The sequence below is a fragment of the Microcaecilia unicolor genome, chromosome 13 (genome assembly GCF_901765095.1).
Source record: "Microcaecilia unicolor chromosome 13, aMicUni1.1, whole genome shotgun sequence".
In the NCBI taxonomy this organism is placed as follows: Eukaryota; Metazoa; Chordata; class Amphibia; order Gymnophiona; family Siphonopidae; genus Microcaecilia; species Microcaecilia unicolor.
Genome location: NC_044043.1, coordinates 92,234,382 through 92,250,094, shown reverse-complemented (window position 1 = coordinate 92,250,094; position 15,713 = coordinate 92,234,382). Strand labels below are relative to the sequence as shown.

At 45.4% G+C, this 15,713-nt stretch overlaps 1 protein-coding gene across 5 annotated transcripts in view; it reads right to left on the bottom strand.

The window, feature by feature from the left end:
• TMCO4 (transmembrane and coiled-coil domains 4) overlaps positions 1 to 15,713 on the bottom strand; it is a 231,302-nt gene that overhangs the window by 25,168 nt on the left and 190,421 nt on the right. For all 5 annotated transcript variants that reach the window (XM_030186267.1, XM_030186268.1, XM_030186266.1 and 2 more), the window contains one exon: positions 14,983 to 15,100. In XM_030186267.1, coding sequence (XP_030042127.1) covers positions 14,983 to 15,100 — 118 coding nt within the window. The remainder of the gene's footprint in view (positions 1 to 14,982; positions 15,101 to 15,713) is intronic.

The window sequence follows — 15,713 nt, the reverse complement described above, 5'->3', positions numbered from 1 at the left end:
AGCATATGCTCATATACCAAAACAAAGAAGGCATAAGCTGGATTCCACAACAGAAAGGGGCATTTTAGTTGGCTATGCTCCAGGACACAAAGGATATAGAATTTTGAATCTGAAAACTGGCATTGTTGGCATAAGACATGTTACATATTTTGATGAAAACAAAAGGGTTGATAAAGGCTGGATTATCCCAGATGAGCCTTATCATCCAGAATATGAAACTAGAACCATAATAGACATGCCAGTGTATATAAATGCCATACCAAGGCAGATGTCTGAAAGCAACTCACCTGTATCTAACGAGGAACAGGCAGAGGAAGCAGACACAGAAAGGATCATTGAAGAAGACAGTACAGTTGGAGAAGGGGAATCAATTGGAGAAGAACTCTCAGATTTAGAGGATGCGGAAAGGTCAGACCAACCTGTTGTCAGACGCTCATCCAGGGAAAACAAAGGTGTTCCACCCCCAAGACTGTCTTACCTAACAAGTCAGCAGAAGCTCAAGAGCCCTTAACATGGGATGAGATTGAGAAAATGCCAGCAGAAGAAGCTGCTGAATGGCGTAAAGCTGCACAAGAAGAAATTGATGCATTGGATAAAAATAATACTTGGATTCTTACAAAATTACCTCCTGGCAAGAAAGCTATAGGATGCAAATGGGTATTCAAGTTAAAAAGGAATGCACAAGGAAAAGTGGAAAGGTATAAAGCCAGATTAGTCACAAAGGGATATCTTCAAAAATATGGAGAAGATTTTGATGAAGTGTTTGCACCTGTAGTGAAACACACGACAATAAGAACACTTCTGAGCATTGCAGTCTCAAAAGGCATGCAAGTCAACCACATTGATGTGAAAACAGCGTTTCTTCATGGAGAAATAACTGAAGACTTGTACATGGAACAGCCAACAGGTTTCATAAATACAAAACAAAGACAGCTAGTGTGTAAATTAAACAAAGGTCTTTATGGATTAAAGCAAAGTGCAGAATGTTGGAATGACAAATTGCATGAAATATTGACAAATTTAGGATTTAAGCAAGGTGAAGCAGATAAATGTTTGTACACTAGGTGCACAAATGGACAATATGCATACATTTTAGCTTTTGTTGATGATCTGCTCATTGCAAGCAAAAGTGAGCAAGAGTACAAGGACATTGTAAAATGTTTAAACCACAATGTTGAGATAAAAGAACTGGGTAATGTGTCATACTATCTTGGTATAGAAATTGAGAAACAAAATGATGGTTCTTATCTTCTAAGCCAGAAGCAGAAAATAAATGAGCTTATTGAAAGTTTAGGTATGCAAGATGCCCAAGTTGTAAGCACTCCCATGATCACTGATTTTCTGAAGGATGAAACAGTAAGAGAACCTTTACCAGATAACATCCAATATAGATCAGCCATAGGTAAGCTTTTATATCTAGCTACCACATACAGGGCTGATATAGCAAATGCAGTAGGAATTTTGAGCAGAAGGGTCAGCTCACCTACCAAATCAGATTGGACTGCAGTTAAAAGGATGGTAAGGTATTTAAAGGGTACCATTGATTGTAAATTAAAGGTTTCAGCCAATAGTAATCCAAAACTAATATGTTACTGTGATTCAGATTGGGCAGGGGATCATTCTGATTATAAATCCACAAGTGGATATGTGTTTATGTATGGAAATGTACAAATTTCATGGGCCAGTCATAAACAAAGTATTGTGAGTTTGTCTTCTACAGAAGCTGAATATGTGGCAGCATCGGAAGCGTGCAGAGAACTGATGTGGATTGAAAAACTTTTGCTGGATTTTGGAATAGCTGAACAGAGACCAATCCAGATAATGGAAGATAATCAGAGCTGCATCCGACTGTCACAGAATGACAAGGTTCAGTCACGCACCAAGCACATCGCAACGAAATACCACAACGTGCGAGAGTTGGCGAAAGAAGGGGTCATCAGTCTACACTATTGTCACACCAGTGAGATGACAGCTGACATCATGACCAAACCGTTACCCAGAGAACATTTTGTGAATCTGCGTATAAAGCTTGGACTTTTGTATGAATAAATAATTGCATGACAGTTATGCATGAGAAGGGGTTTGTTGGAATGTAATTGTATTTTACATGCATTGCCTGTCACCTATTATTTCTCTGTGATTACTCTGTGACCTCTGATGTGAATTACTTAGAGAGGTCACACAGCTATGCAACTTCCTGTGGGGGTCAGACACAGCACATGCAGCACATGGAGCACATGGAGCTCATGATCTCTCCTAACCTGAGAGGATCTATGGTGGTGTGAGCATCCATTACCATCTAAGCACATGGAAGGAGCTGATAATACAAATGTATAGTAATATGTATATAAAAGCCTGTCTGATTATAATCTAACTACAAACTGTGAGTAAACAGATGTTTTGTTACTTCAACTTTAAAGTGACTCAGCAGTGAATTATTCAGGGGTGAATGAGAGAGAGATGAAGAAAGAAATTAACATTTCTAAAGCTGAAGCTGTGTGTACTAAAATCTGCTAATTATTTACTACAAATAATCCAACATTTTTTTCACGACCAAGTCTTGAAAAGGTGCCCGAACTGACCAGATGACCACCGGAGCGAATCGGGGATGACCTCCCCTTACTCCCCTAGTGGTCACCAATCCCCTCCCCCACAAAAAAATAAAATTAAAAAACATTTTTTCCAGCCTCTATGCCACTCAAATGTCATACCCAGCTCCATGACAGCAGTATGCAGGTCCCTGGAGCAGTTTTAGTGGGTGCGGTGCACTTCAGGCAGGTGGACCCAGGCCCATCCCCCCCCTACCTGTTACACTTGTGGTGGTAAATGGGAGTCCTCCAAAACTCACTGTACCCACATGTAGGTGCCCCCCTTCACCCATAAGGGCTATGGTAGTGAGATAATACAAAGTATGGAATAATTATAACAGAGATGACATAATTGCATAGAGTAGGACATTAGTAAGAGACTAGTAAAAAAAGGCCCGTTTCGTAAACAAATGAAACGGGCGCTAGCAAGGCTATAGAGAGAGTGAGAGTGTGTATATGTATGTGTGTCTGTGTGTGTGTGACACAGAGAAAGTGTGTGTGTGTGTCTGTGTGTGAAAGAGAGTGTGCACAGGTAGGGTGAAAATGAAGAGACAGCAGTGAAATTTTACATAGGACAGCTGAACCATTTGAGGCGTGTTTGTGTATCTGTGTGAGAGAGTGTGTACATGTGTGTGGGTGCGTGTGTTTGTGTGAGATACAGTGTAAGTGTGTGTGTGTGTGAAAGAGAGTTTGAAAGGGTAGGGTGAAAATGAAGAGACAGCAGTGAAATTTTACATAGGACAGCTGAACCATTTGAGGCGTGTTTGTGTGTCTGTGTGAGAGAGTGTGTATATGTGTGTGTGTGTGAGATAGAGACAGTGTAAGTGTGTGTGTGTGTGTGTGTATGAAAGAGAGTGTGAAAGGGTAGGGTCAAAATGAAGAGACAGCATTATAATTGTACATAGCACAGCACAAACATTTGAGGCAGTTCTTGCCTTTTCTCCCCTGCCGCCCCCTCCATACCCATACTTGTCTTCCATCCCCTCTGTGTCCCGTCTGTATGTGTGTGTGAGAGAGAGAGAGAGAGGTGCTAGCAGTCCCTGTGATAGTGGCAGGTCAGTTGCTCATTATAGCCAGTTAAGAGTGAGAGTGTGTGTGTATGTGCTGGTTTTTTTCCTTCCCTCCTATGCCCTCCGTGTCCATTGTTTGTGTGGAGAGCAGAGATCTATATGGTCCTTTTAGCGTTGCTGTTGACGTCACGTAGCAACTGTGTGCTGCTGGTTTTCATTATTTTGTGATGTCTTATGTCACGTTTCGTCGCTTAGTAACAGGTTCGCGATGCGTTTGGTTGAGTGTCATTGGTCCGCCCTCGACGTCATGATGTCTGACGCAGGGGGTGGGGCCAACACTCATGGGCGAATTCTGGGTTTCACCACCATGCATTTAGAATGTTGGGACTTGTGGAGGCTTCAGAACGTTGGAGGTGCATTTTATATAGAGAGATATTGGGAAAGGATTGGAGTGTGGGTAATACTAGTGGTGTGGAATTAGGTTTGAGAGTTAGGATGGGTCATTTGGATAGGCTTGTTTGAAGAGGTAAGTCTTCAGCAGTTTTCGGAAGGGTAGGTGTTCAGTGGTTTTTCGGATGTGTCGAGGTATGGCGTTCCAGAGTTTCTTTTTTCATGTCAGTTAATTGCTTTTATTGTAAACCACAAAGAAGCCACCTTGGCCCCTTGCGGTATATCAAGACTCTGTAAATAAATACAATAGGCTCAACCCTTACTCCATGGCTGCGCATAAAGTCCAGTTTTTGTGGGGGGGCATCCACGCTTACTTAGTACACTTGAAACAGGAGCCAGGTGGCCTTTGCCACCAGTCCAGAGCTCAATATGAACTCAGGCTCCAGGTAGCTATGGCAAAATTGTACAAAGTCATAATGCAGGGTGCCAAGTAATTAACAGCTGGACAAATGGTTGGGTACATCACAACCCTTAGGCTTTGCATAATCCACAAATTTAGCAGTGCAAAACTGAGAACAGTGCCTAGCTTAAAATGTCATACAGCACTACTTACATTGGCCTAACTTAGTTCTCCTTCTGGTTGCTCAGTTTTTTGTTTTTTTTTTAATCAAAGGTGGTTTTGCAACTGCCTCTTGCTCCAGGTTATCAAAAATGTAAAAAAAGAAAACTTGAGTGACAAACACGCATACTGTCTCCCAACACTTGTCAAATGCGATTTGCAAATCTTGGCTAACAGGCTTATGCTTCACATTTTAAGTCTTTATGATTAGAAGTCTTGATTTTTTTGATTTCTGGCTGCTAGAAAGTATGTGGGTTAGTTCAGTTGACAGTTTTCTGCATTGCTCTGGCTGTAGGAGTTATGTCTAAGAATTAGAAGTAAAATGGAAACATATAACAAGCAGGGAAAGCTGGAGCATGACTCATGGAATTTGCTCTAGCTGTTATATATGTGTGTCTGCACACATAGGAGCCAACTTTTCAAAATGATTGGGGGTGCTGAAATTTCTTTCTTTTACAGGTGGTACATTCCCCCTCCCCCATTCCCCTCCCTCCGAGTTCCAGGCCCTCCCTCCCTCCCAGTTCCGGGCCACCCCTCCCTTCCTCCCAGTTCCTCTCAGGTTCCAGGCCCCCCTCCCTCCCCTCTTTCTCTCCTTTCCCTCCCTCCGAGTTCCAGGCCCTCCCTCCCTTCGAGTTCCAGGCCCCCCTCCCTCCCTCCCACTCAGGTCCAGGCCCTCCCAGTTCCAGGCCCCCCTCCCTCCCTCCGAGTTCCAGGCCCCCTCCCTCCCCTCTCTCTCTCCTTTCCCTCCCTCCCTTCGAGTTCCAGGGCCCCCTCCCTCCCAGTTCCAGGCCCTCCTCCCTCCCTCCCACCCAGTTCCAGGCCCCCCTCCCTCCCTTCGAGTTTCAGGCCTCCCTCCCTCCCCTCTTTCTCTCCTTTCCCTCCCTTCGAGTTCCAGGGCCCCCTCCCTCCCGCCGAGTTCCAGGCCCCTCCCTCCCTCCCACCCAGTTCCAGGCCCCCCTCTCTCCCTCCCTTCGAGTTCCAGGCCCCCCTCCTTCCCCTCTCTCTCTCTTCCCTCCCTCTCTCCCTCCGAGTTCCAGGGTCCCTCTGAGTTCCAGGGCCCCCCTCCTCCTCCCTCCCTCTGAGTTCCAGGCCCCCTCCCTCTGAATTTTAAAAGTCATCTTACCTCATTGGGGTTACGGCGGCAGCAGTAGTGAAAAGCGTGCAGACTCGGCACTTCAGCCCTTCCCTTCTCTCTCAGCTCTGCTCCCACCCTCATTTCCTGTTTCCGCAAGGGCGGGACCAGAGCTGAGAGAGAAGGGAAGGGCTGAATCGCCGAGCCTGCAAGCTTTTCACTGCTGCTGCTGCCATAACCCCGACGAGGTAAGATGACTTTTAAAATTTGAAGGGAGGGGGCCTGGAACTCAAAGGGAGGGACTTTTAAAATTCTGGGCTGGTGAAGGGAACTTCCGGTGGGTGAAATATTGGGGGTGCTCAAGCGCCCACAGCACCCACGGAGTCGGCGCCTATGACTGCAGCAGTCACAGAGCCAGCATAAATGTTGTTCTGTATTACAGTATTCTGTAAGTTATACACATACGTCAGAAACAGGCCCCCAAGTCCCACCCCCTTGCAGTTACTGCTATGCCACTTATGAGCAGACTTAGAGAACAGCGCTTAGGGTGCTTGTGTACATATGCTGGACAGTTGGCAAAAAGACATAAAAATGGGTTAAATCAATAGAAGTTAGGAACCTGCCAGCACTTACGCTGAGCCTCGAGGCCTCAAGCTTGGTTTCTTTGCATTTACTCATTATATCGAAGGTTTATAGCTACAAATGGTACAGTCTGTCCTTTGGTGCTCAGTGGAGAATTGTACTGTTGTGTACTAGACTCAGGGGTCATGTATTCCATTCATACATTTAAATGCTTTTTGTACATATACTGCATACTATAGGTTTGTTCAGGTACTTTTGTGAGCCGTCAAAAAAAAAAAAAGCTGGTTTACATAATTTACACTACAACTGTTTGGCTTTAGATAACGGGAAATGATCACCAGTATCCACGACTGTAATACTTTAGATGGACAATACTGGCGGAATACAGGGTGTCAGACAAATATGAGGCCCCAAACTGTAGAAGAACTGACAGATTTCTTAAGATGTTGCAATCTGCTGATATGCAGATAAATTTCTGTTGCTTAGTGGTGTAGCCCTTCTTTCATCGGGCTGCTCGTTTTTTTACGTGATAAGACACCGAATAAGTGCTAACAGACTGGTGTCATTTTTTCAAAAACTGTGTACCAAACCAGCCTTATCTATACCAATGATAGAGGTGCAACATGCCCCAATACTCATCAGTGGCAATCTTTGTCAATTGTTATAAAAAAAAAAAAAATCAATGAACTCTTACCTGTGTTCTTTCATACTATCTTCTCAACAGCTTGTTGTGTCTATGAATGAATGAATGAGTGCCCGGCCTTTCGTCTTCCCCTGAATACGCCCGACACTGTGGGTTTCAGAATACTTTCCTCAGGGACTAGGGTTAAGGCTCACATGTCCTTTAGATTGTAAGCTCTTTAAGCAGGGACGGTCTTTCTATGTTAAATTGTACAGCGCTGCGTAACCCTAGTAGCGCTTTAGAAATGATAAGTAGTAGTAGTAGTAGTAGTAGTAAGGCTGCCTCCTGCTCGTAACAACAGTGGGCATGTCAAACAGGGCTGAGTACTATCCTGCCCATGTAGGATCTTTACTTCCCTACCAACTTCAGCTAAAGACCCCAACATACCTGAAGGAGTCTAAGGGAGTCATGGGAGCAGGAGAACACTTATAGGCAAATAAAAAAAAACAAAAAAACACTTAACTATATTCAGTCATTCTACCTGCTAATCCTTGTTTTTACTCATGTAGATCCCAACTAATCTTTTGAAAATTTACCTCTTAATGTGTAAAATGCTAATTGTTACTTGTGACATTATTAAATGATATACAGCTTTCCAGTCAAAGATCGATTAATTACATCAAGGATTATGTAAATGATTTTCACTTCCTTCCATATAGCGGAAAGCCTGATTAATGTCTTTACACAGTGTACCACCTGAGCACCAGCCTTTACTGATTCTTGCAGAACTGCATTACGCTGCTTATGAATCACTGAGAAAGAAATACAACTTCAAAACGCCAGAGGACAAAGAATGTTTTCATATGATTAATCCTTATTCTTCATGCATGCTGACAAGGGACCAGAAATAGCCAAGAGGCTGAAAGAGCTTGCCTTAGTGATATAGTCTGCAACCAACATGTGGCCACAACTGCATTGCCTGAGTCCGCTTTTGCAAAAGAGAACACAGACTACAGGCCTGCGGGCGGTGCCCAGCCCCCAGACACTGAAGACACGACGCGTGCCTGTCAGTGAGCAAGATTACCCGGGCGCACTGGGTGCACTTCTTGAAGCCGCTGAAAGACTTCGATGTCATGGGCGGAAAAATCGCGCCGGCGAGATCAAAACTCGAAATGGCGAAAATGGCACCACAAAAAAAGGGGGAAGAAAAACTTCGAACCGAGGCCTAAATAGGGCCTACCCCGACGACGAAAGAAAACTTACCGGGGCGAAACTAGAAATACAGGAAGGGGAACAGACCGAAAAGGTCTCCTTCCAACACTTTTTTTTTTTTTTAAAGCGAAGTCCAAAAACGACGCGCGAGGTCAACTTTCGGGGCGCGAACGGCAAAACACGACCGTACCGAGCGCGGACAAAAGAAGACTGGCCGGCACGAGCCGGTTTGGGCGGGAAGACGGTCGCGCATGCGCGGTGCGCATCGGCGCGCGAGGACTAGCAAAGGACTTTGCTAGAAAAGTGTTCCGATTGGAGGGGCTGCCGTGGACGTCACCCATCAGTGAGAACAAGCAGCCTGCTTGTCCTCGGAGAAACCTTTCTTCACAACTGTGTTTCCCCTTGCCAGATTTTTTCTGCAGGTATTTTGTCCAGTCAGAACTACATTATGTTGTTGCCTTTCCTAGTTTACCTCTGATCGGGAACAAGCAGATAAAAGTTCATATATTTTGAAACAGGGTAGGCAATTATCAGACAACCTATTTACTCATGGGGAAAAGAGTCTGCCAACGATATAAAAGGCACGATAAAAAAAGAATTCCAGAATTAATACTGCTTTAATGAAGAATGGAATACGAAACAGGAGTACGAAATCCACAGAAGTGGAAAAAACACAGAAATCCCACACAGTAGCACAAAGAGAGGCGGAAGTGGGAAACGGATGATGGATCTTCAAGGACAAAGCACAGGATACCCAAGCATAGAAGAACATGATTGGCAATGGCTAAAGACTTGACACGGCAACATATTTCGGCAAAACGTGCCTGCCTCTGGAGTCTTATATGCTACGAATATTGCACACTGGAAATCCAATATGTCAAGAGCTGGCTGCACTAAGGTTACCATATGTCCGCCCCGGGTGCACGCCGCTGGGGGGTGTCAGCGCCTCGCTGGTTCCTTGCTCTCTCTGCCCCAGAACAGGTTACTTCCTGTTCTGGGGCAGAGAGAGCAAGGAACCAGCAAGGCGCCGACACCCCCCAGCAGCGTGCACTCGGTGGATTGGCCCTCCCGCCCGTCCCTCACCGCCTTCCAGGTATGTTCTCGCGGGCGGGGGGGTTGTGCTACGGAGGGGGGAGGGTGCGTCGTGCTGCACCCAGGGGGGGGGGGGGGTGCGCAGCGGCGACCCGCCCCGGGTGTCAGCTGCCCTCGCGACGCCACTGACTGTAGGTTAGTGATAGGCAGAATAAAAATATAAAACAGCAAACTATCTCCATACTGTTTTCCCCCTAGTTTTAAAACTTGAACTTTGTACCACAGCATTAACAGATAGCCTCTAGCAGGCACTGCAGGACCTAGTTTAGTCTTCATCCTGCCCACCCTCCCCAACACCCGTCTACCCCTAACACAACTCTTCATTTATAGTCCGTTATTGTAATTAGGATAACAAGCAAGGCGTGCTCTTACAGAGTTTTAAAATCATTTCATTATTATCTAAGAAGGAAACACTAAATAAATCACAAAATATATCATATAAAAGACATTTTCATATTAGGCTAATATCCTTAATACTTTAGCAAGTTTTAAATTATTGAAAAACTCAAAAATACTAAGATAGAGTCAGGTGTCCAGCAGCGAGAGGGGTGCTATCCAGACTTTTGCGTTGAGTGTCACATGTATGATTATCTCCCAGTTGGTGAGCGGTTATATGTGTGTGCCCGATGCAAAGAGCTCCTAGCTCTCAGAGAACGGGCCCGTTCTCTTGAGGCTAGAGTAGCAGTGGAGCTGAGGGAGACAGAGAGGTACACAGAGAAGTCCTGCCTCCAGTCTGGTAGCCCCTAGGGGGCATGCAATGAAGCTACAAAGTAGTAAATTTAAAACGAATTGAAGAAAATGTTTCTTCACTCAACGTGTAATTAAACTCTGGAATTCGTTGCCAGAGAATGTGGTAAAGGTGGGTAGCTGAGCAGAGTTTAAAAAAGGTTTTGATGGTTTTGTAAAGGAAAAGTCCATAGACCATTATTAAATTGGACTTGTGGAAAATGCACTATTTCTGGGATAAGCAGTATAAAATGTTTTGTTCTTTTTTGTGATCTTTCCAGGTATTTGTGACCTGGATTGGCCACTGTTGGAAACAGGATGCTGGGCTTGATGGACCTTTGGTCTGTCCTAGTATGGCAATACTTATGTACTTATGCCAATTAACCCAATAATTGGTTGTTAGCATTCAATTCTTGATCATTAAAAACAGCTCGTTAGCCAATTAAGTTGTGCATGCATCCCAGCAGTGTACCCAAATCCGGGCGCCATATGTAGAATCCAGGGGTAGAAAGGTCAGGTTAGATTAATTAAGGGTATACTTAGAAAGAGATAGTGGTGGTGGGGAGACTGCAACATGCAGGAGAGAAGTCAGAGAGGCCATTGCAAATAAGAGCACAACTGTGATTGGCCAAGAGCCACCACTCTAGGCGGCTGGCCAAGAGCCACCACTCTAGGCGGCTGGCCCAGAGCCACCACTCTAGGCGGCTGGCCGAGAGCCACCACTCTAGGCGGCTGGCCAAGAGCCACCACTCTAGGCGGCTGGCCGAGAGCCACCACTCTAGGCGGCATACTCCTGTAAAAAAATGTCAAGAGTCTGCATCTTGGGGCTAGCAAGGAAAGTTAAGAGCACCAAAGAGCATCTGGTTGCAACATAAGGTTTATGGCAGCCTAATGCCTGTGGTGTACGTCTGGAATCAACCTTGTGCCTCAGGGGCCTGGAAGTGTGCTATTATCTGTGAAATATCAGAGACTGACAGAAATTAAACATTTTACTGCAAGTGCCTGACTTTGTGGTTGTTCCTGGAAGGTTGGCAATCAGCAGCGACACAATGACAGCTGCACTCATCCAGTATGTTAAACAGCTGTTAACATTACTGTCCAGTTTCCAAACCTTCCTTTTCACGTATGTTTAAATATTCTGCAAATCAAATCAAATCAATTCTTGTATACTGCTAATATCCTCTTTCCAGGGTTCAGTGAGGTTTACATTCTAGGTGAGAAAAACACACACTGTGATTTAGAGTAAACACGCAAGACATACTACTAAAATGACATTATCAAAATGACTGATGGGAGGACCTGTCCCAGGAGATGGATTAGCATGTCAAAAGCAGGTAGTTAATGACGCCTTTTTCCAATCCTCTGTTGTGACAGCTCTAACTCTGCTAAGTACTGGAGTACCTAGCAGAGTTAGAGCACTCATTCCTTGAATATTTCTAGAACCATGAGGTGGAACAGTCAGACATCTTTGTAGCCCAAAGTGGCATGGTGACTTCTTAAGCAATTGCTTTGAATTTCCCATTAATGATCGTGCAAGCAGGAACTTCCTACTGTAATAGTATTTATTTACCATGCTTCTGCCTGCTAGGTTCTCCGAAGTATTTTGTCTCTCTTGCATGCTACTGTGAGTACTGCAATCTTTGAAATGAAGTCCATAGCTGAAGAATTAAGGTAGTGGGAGGTGGGGATAGTGCTGGGCAGACTTATACGGTCTGTGCTAGAGCCGGTGGTGGGAGGCGGGACTGGTGGTTGGGAGGCGGGGATAGTGCTGGGCAGACTTATACGGTCTGTGCCAGAGCCGGTGGTGGGAGGCGGGACTGGTGGTTGGGAGGCGGGGATAGTGCTGGGCAGACTTATACAGTCTGTGCCAGAGCCGGTGGTGGGAGGCGGGACTGGTGGTTGGGAGGCAGGGACAGTGCTGGGCAGACTTATACGGTCTGTGCCAGAGCCGGTGGTGGGAGGCGGGACTGGTGGTTGGGAGGCGGGGATAGTGCTGGGCAGACTTATACGGTCTGTGCTAGAGCCGGTGGTGGGAGGCGGGACTGGTGGTTGGGAGGTGGGGATAGTGATGGGCAGACTTATACGGTCTGTGCCAGAGCCGGTGGTGGGAGGCGGGGCTGGTGGTTGGGAGGCAGGGATAGTGCTGGGCAGACTTATACGGTCTGTGCCAGAGCCGGTGGTGGGAGGCGGGGCTGGTGGTTGGGAGGCGAGGATAGAGCTAGGCAGACTTATACGGTCTGTGCCAGAGCCGGTGGTGGGAGGTGGGGCTGGTGGTTGGGAGGCGAGGATAGAGCTGGGCAGACTTATACAGTCTGTGCCAGAGCCGGTGGTGGGAGGCGGGTCTGGTGGTTGGGAGGCAGGGACAGTGCTGGGCAGACTTATACGGTCTGTGCCAGAGCCGGTGGTGGGAGGCGGGACTGGTGGTTGGGAGGCGGGGATAGTGCTGGGCAGACTTATATGGTCTGTGCCAGAGCCGGTGGTGGGAGGCGGGACTGGTGGTTGGGAGGCGGGGATAGTGCTGGGCAGACTTATACAGTCTGTGCCAGAGCCGGTGGTGGGAGGCGGGACTGGTGGTTGGGAGGCAGGGACAGTGCTGGGCAGACTTATACGGTCTGTGCCAGAGCCGGTGGTGGGAGGCGGGACTGGTGGTTGGGAGGCGGGGATAGTGATGGACAGACTTATACGGTCTGTGCCCTGAAGAGGACAGGTACAAATCAAAGCAGGGTATACACAAAAGTAGCACATATGAGTTTATCTTGTTGGGCAGACTGGATGGACCGTGCAGGTCTTTTTCTACCGTCATCTACTATGTTACTATGTTAAGAAGCTTCCTAAAGGCCTTATCTCATTCTATTTATTGCAGAACATGTCTCGGTGAGATTTCTCAAGCTCACTTAGAACTAACATAACTGTCAGTACTAAGAATAAAATGTTTCTTTGTTTGACTACTGTCGGATACCATTTCCTTGTAATGTTGATTAGAAAAGCTAGAGAAAAGGGGAATGACAGCTGCTGTAAAAGAACACTATAATCATTTCCAAAACAGCAAATTATTTGAAGATTAATCTTTTATAAGGCCTCTTCCCTCTTTCTTAAACACTTAAATTTCTGGTTTTCCTCCTTCCACCTTCGTATTCCTAAAGCCTTGAATTTAATCTCCTCCCATGGTTTTCGGTAACACCATTATGAAGATGACTCCCAGGTCGTACTTAGTTTGCTTGTCCTATAATTCCTGCTGAAATGTTTCACCTCCTGTCGCCTAAAACTTTGCACAGCCAAGATAGAGCTTATCCATCTTCCCTGATATTGCTATAGATCAGTGTTTCCCAATCTTTTTGCACTTGCGGACCAGCAAATTGGCAGAGAAACTCTTTGTGGACCAGGACCCTTCTCCCTACTCAACTTAAACACACATCTGAGCTGGTGAGCATCCCAAGCCTCTCCAGATGATGACCTCTCTGCTCTCCACCTCAGCAGTCTGTGGCAGCTCTCTCAGCCACCAACACCAACACCCCAACCCCCGCCAGCTGAGGTCCTCTTCTTCCCAATCCCACGCAAGGCTTCGTTCTAGTCTGACGTCCTGCAGACGTCAGACTCACAGAAACAGAACAAAGCCTTGCGCCGGAAGAAGAGGACCTTGCTGGCTGATCTGCAAGGCTTCATTCTGTTTCTGCGAGTCTGACGTCCTGCACGTACAACTGGTCTGTACCTGCCAGTCAACATAGCATTGTGAAGTTTGCTGAGTAAGCTTGGGAAGCACTTATGTAAGATCATTGAATGTGCTTAAAAGACGGCGAGGCCAAGCATTGTGAGATTTTATTTATTTATTTTATTTTGTATTTTTAGGTGGTTGTAGGACTACTTTTAGGGGCTCACTTTGCTTTTTACCCCTATTAGGTACCTTTTTTTCTATGTTTTTTTCTCTCAGTTTTGAAACTACAAGAGGTTTTTAGGAGCTAGAATTAATGCTTCTACCTTTCAAAGAAAGCAGAAGTCAAGAGGAACTGATTGTACTTTCCTTTGCGAGGGTTAAAAATCGGGCTTCATCACATCTACTACACTTATTGCCAGATGTAGAATCACTAACTCCAATGAGTACTCGCTGTTCTAAAGTTCTGGGTTTAACACTGGATTTTTTATTCACGACTATTCGACCTCAAGTCCTTACTTGAGAATACAAGGATCACCAAGACTCCTGAGGCAGGCCTTTTGGCCGAAACACAGTTGTCTGTGTCGAGTCATTTAATAAAGTGGTTCTTCAAATTTATCTCCCATTCTCCTGGAGTCATTGGTCCATTTCCCACTTTTCTTTTGTGCTGTTATTTTCACGTGGGAGTTAGCGTTCATCCACTTAGGTGGATCACCCTTTCCTGTACCTGAAGCAACAGAGGGTTAAGTGTCATGCCCAACAATACAAGAAGCATCAGTGGGATTTGAACCTGGCTTGCTGGTTCTCAGTCCACTACGTTAACCATCAGACTACGCTTCCACTTCACAGGTGTACAGTTAAATCCTTAAAGAGAAACTATGGAGACATTTGGACCTGCCTCTGTCTTACTCCCAGCACAAATATCTTTTCACACTTAAGAGTCAGGAGCGATTTTGAAAAGGTTTTTCTTTTCCCGTGGGTAAACATTGTGTTCAGTCATGGAAATTCTTTAAAAATTGCCCCCAATATCATTGAAGGAAAATACAACCTGAATTCATGGGAAGTTTTTTTTTTTCTTCAATAATAAAGGTGAATAAACTTTTGAAGAGTTTGCCATCAAAGGCAACAGCAATACCTAATGAAGTTTAGTAAAGCCAGTAGGTGGAAACGGAAGTATTTTATTTTGGTTCACCTGGACTCTAACAGGATCAGAATCTTAGGCAAAATACCGTCATGACCCCAGTCTTTGAGGTCTCTGAGAACATATGGCGGTGTTTCTCAGACTGAGGAGCTCATAGCTACAGGCTCTTCTTGGGATAAGCCAGTACTCAAAAGTCAGCATGGTTTGCGGCTTCCAGTAACTAAAACCATTAATGCATACACAGATTACAGTAAAGATAAGCTGAGAAATGTCACTCACTACTGATGAGAGGTCCACATTCACCATCCTCCTATCATCCAAATTTACAGGTTGGAGACCTGCCACATTAAGCTTCACAGATGAACTGCGGTATACAAAACTCAGCAGCCAGTCTCCCCTGGAAGTAAGAAAATGACGGCAGATCAGAAGGAAAACCATTGAAATGATGTTATCTTCCTTTATTTCGAGTCTTAAAATCAAGGTTGGGAAGAGGACAATATGGTCCATTACATAGTCTGCTTATTTGTATCTGCCTACCATGCTGGTACTGGTCTTACTTGATCTGTGATCTTTTATCCTCTGTTGTTAAGATCCCTTTGGAAAGGATGTTAGCATTTAGGCTTCAAGAACACACATAACTGATCCGAATACCGACATATAAACATAGCGTCCGGAATAAATGGGACCCTTTACATAGTTATAAAATACTTTCAATTGTTTAAACACTGAGTATGGGCTTTGAAAATACATTACATACATAGTAACATAGTAGATGACGGCAGAAAAAGACCTGCACGGTCCATCCAGTCTGCCCAACAAGATAAACTCATATGTGCTCCTTTTTGTGTATACCTTACCTTGATTTGTACCTGTCGTTCTCAGGGCACAGACCGTGTAAGTCTGCCCAGCACTATCCCCGCCTCCCGCCACCGGCTCTGCCACCCAATCTTGGCTAAGCTCCAAAATTTTATTAGGAAACTCCCTCAGGAAACACTTTGCGCCATATGCCT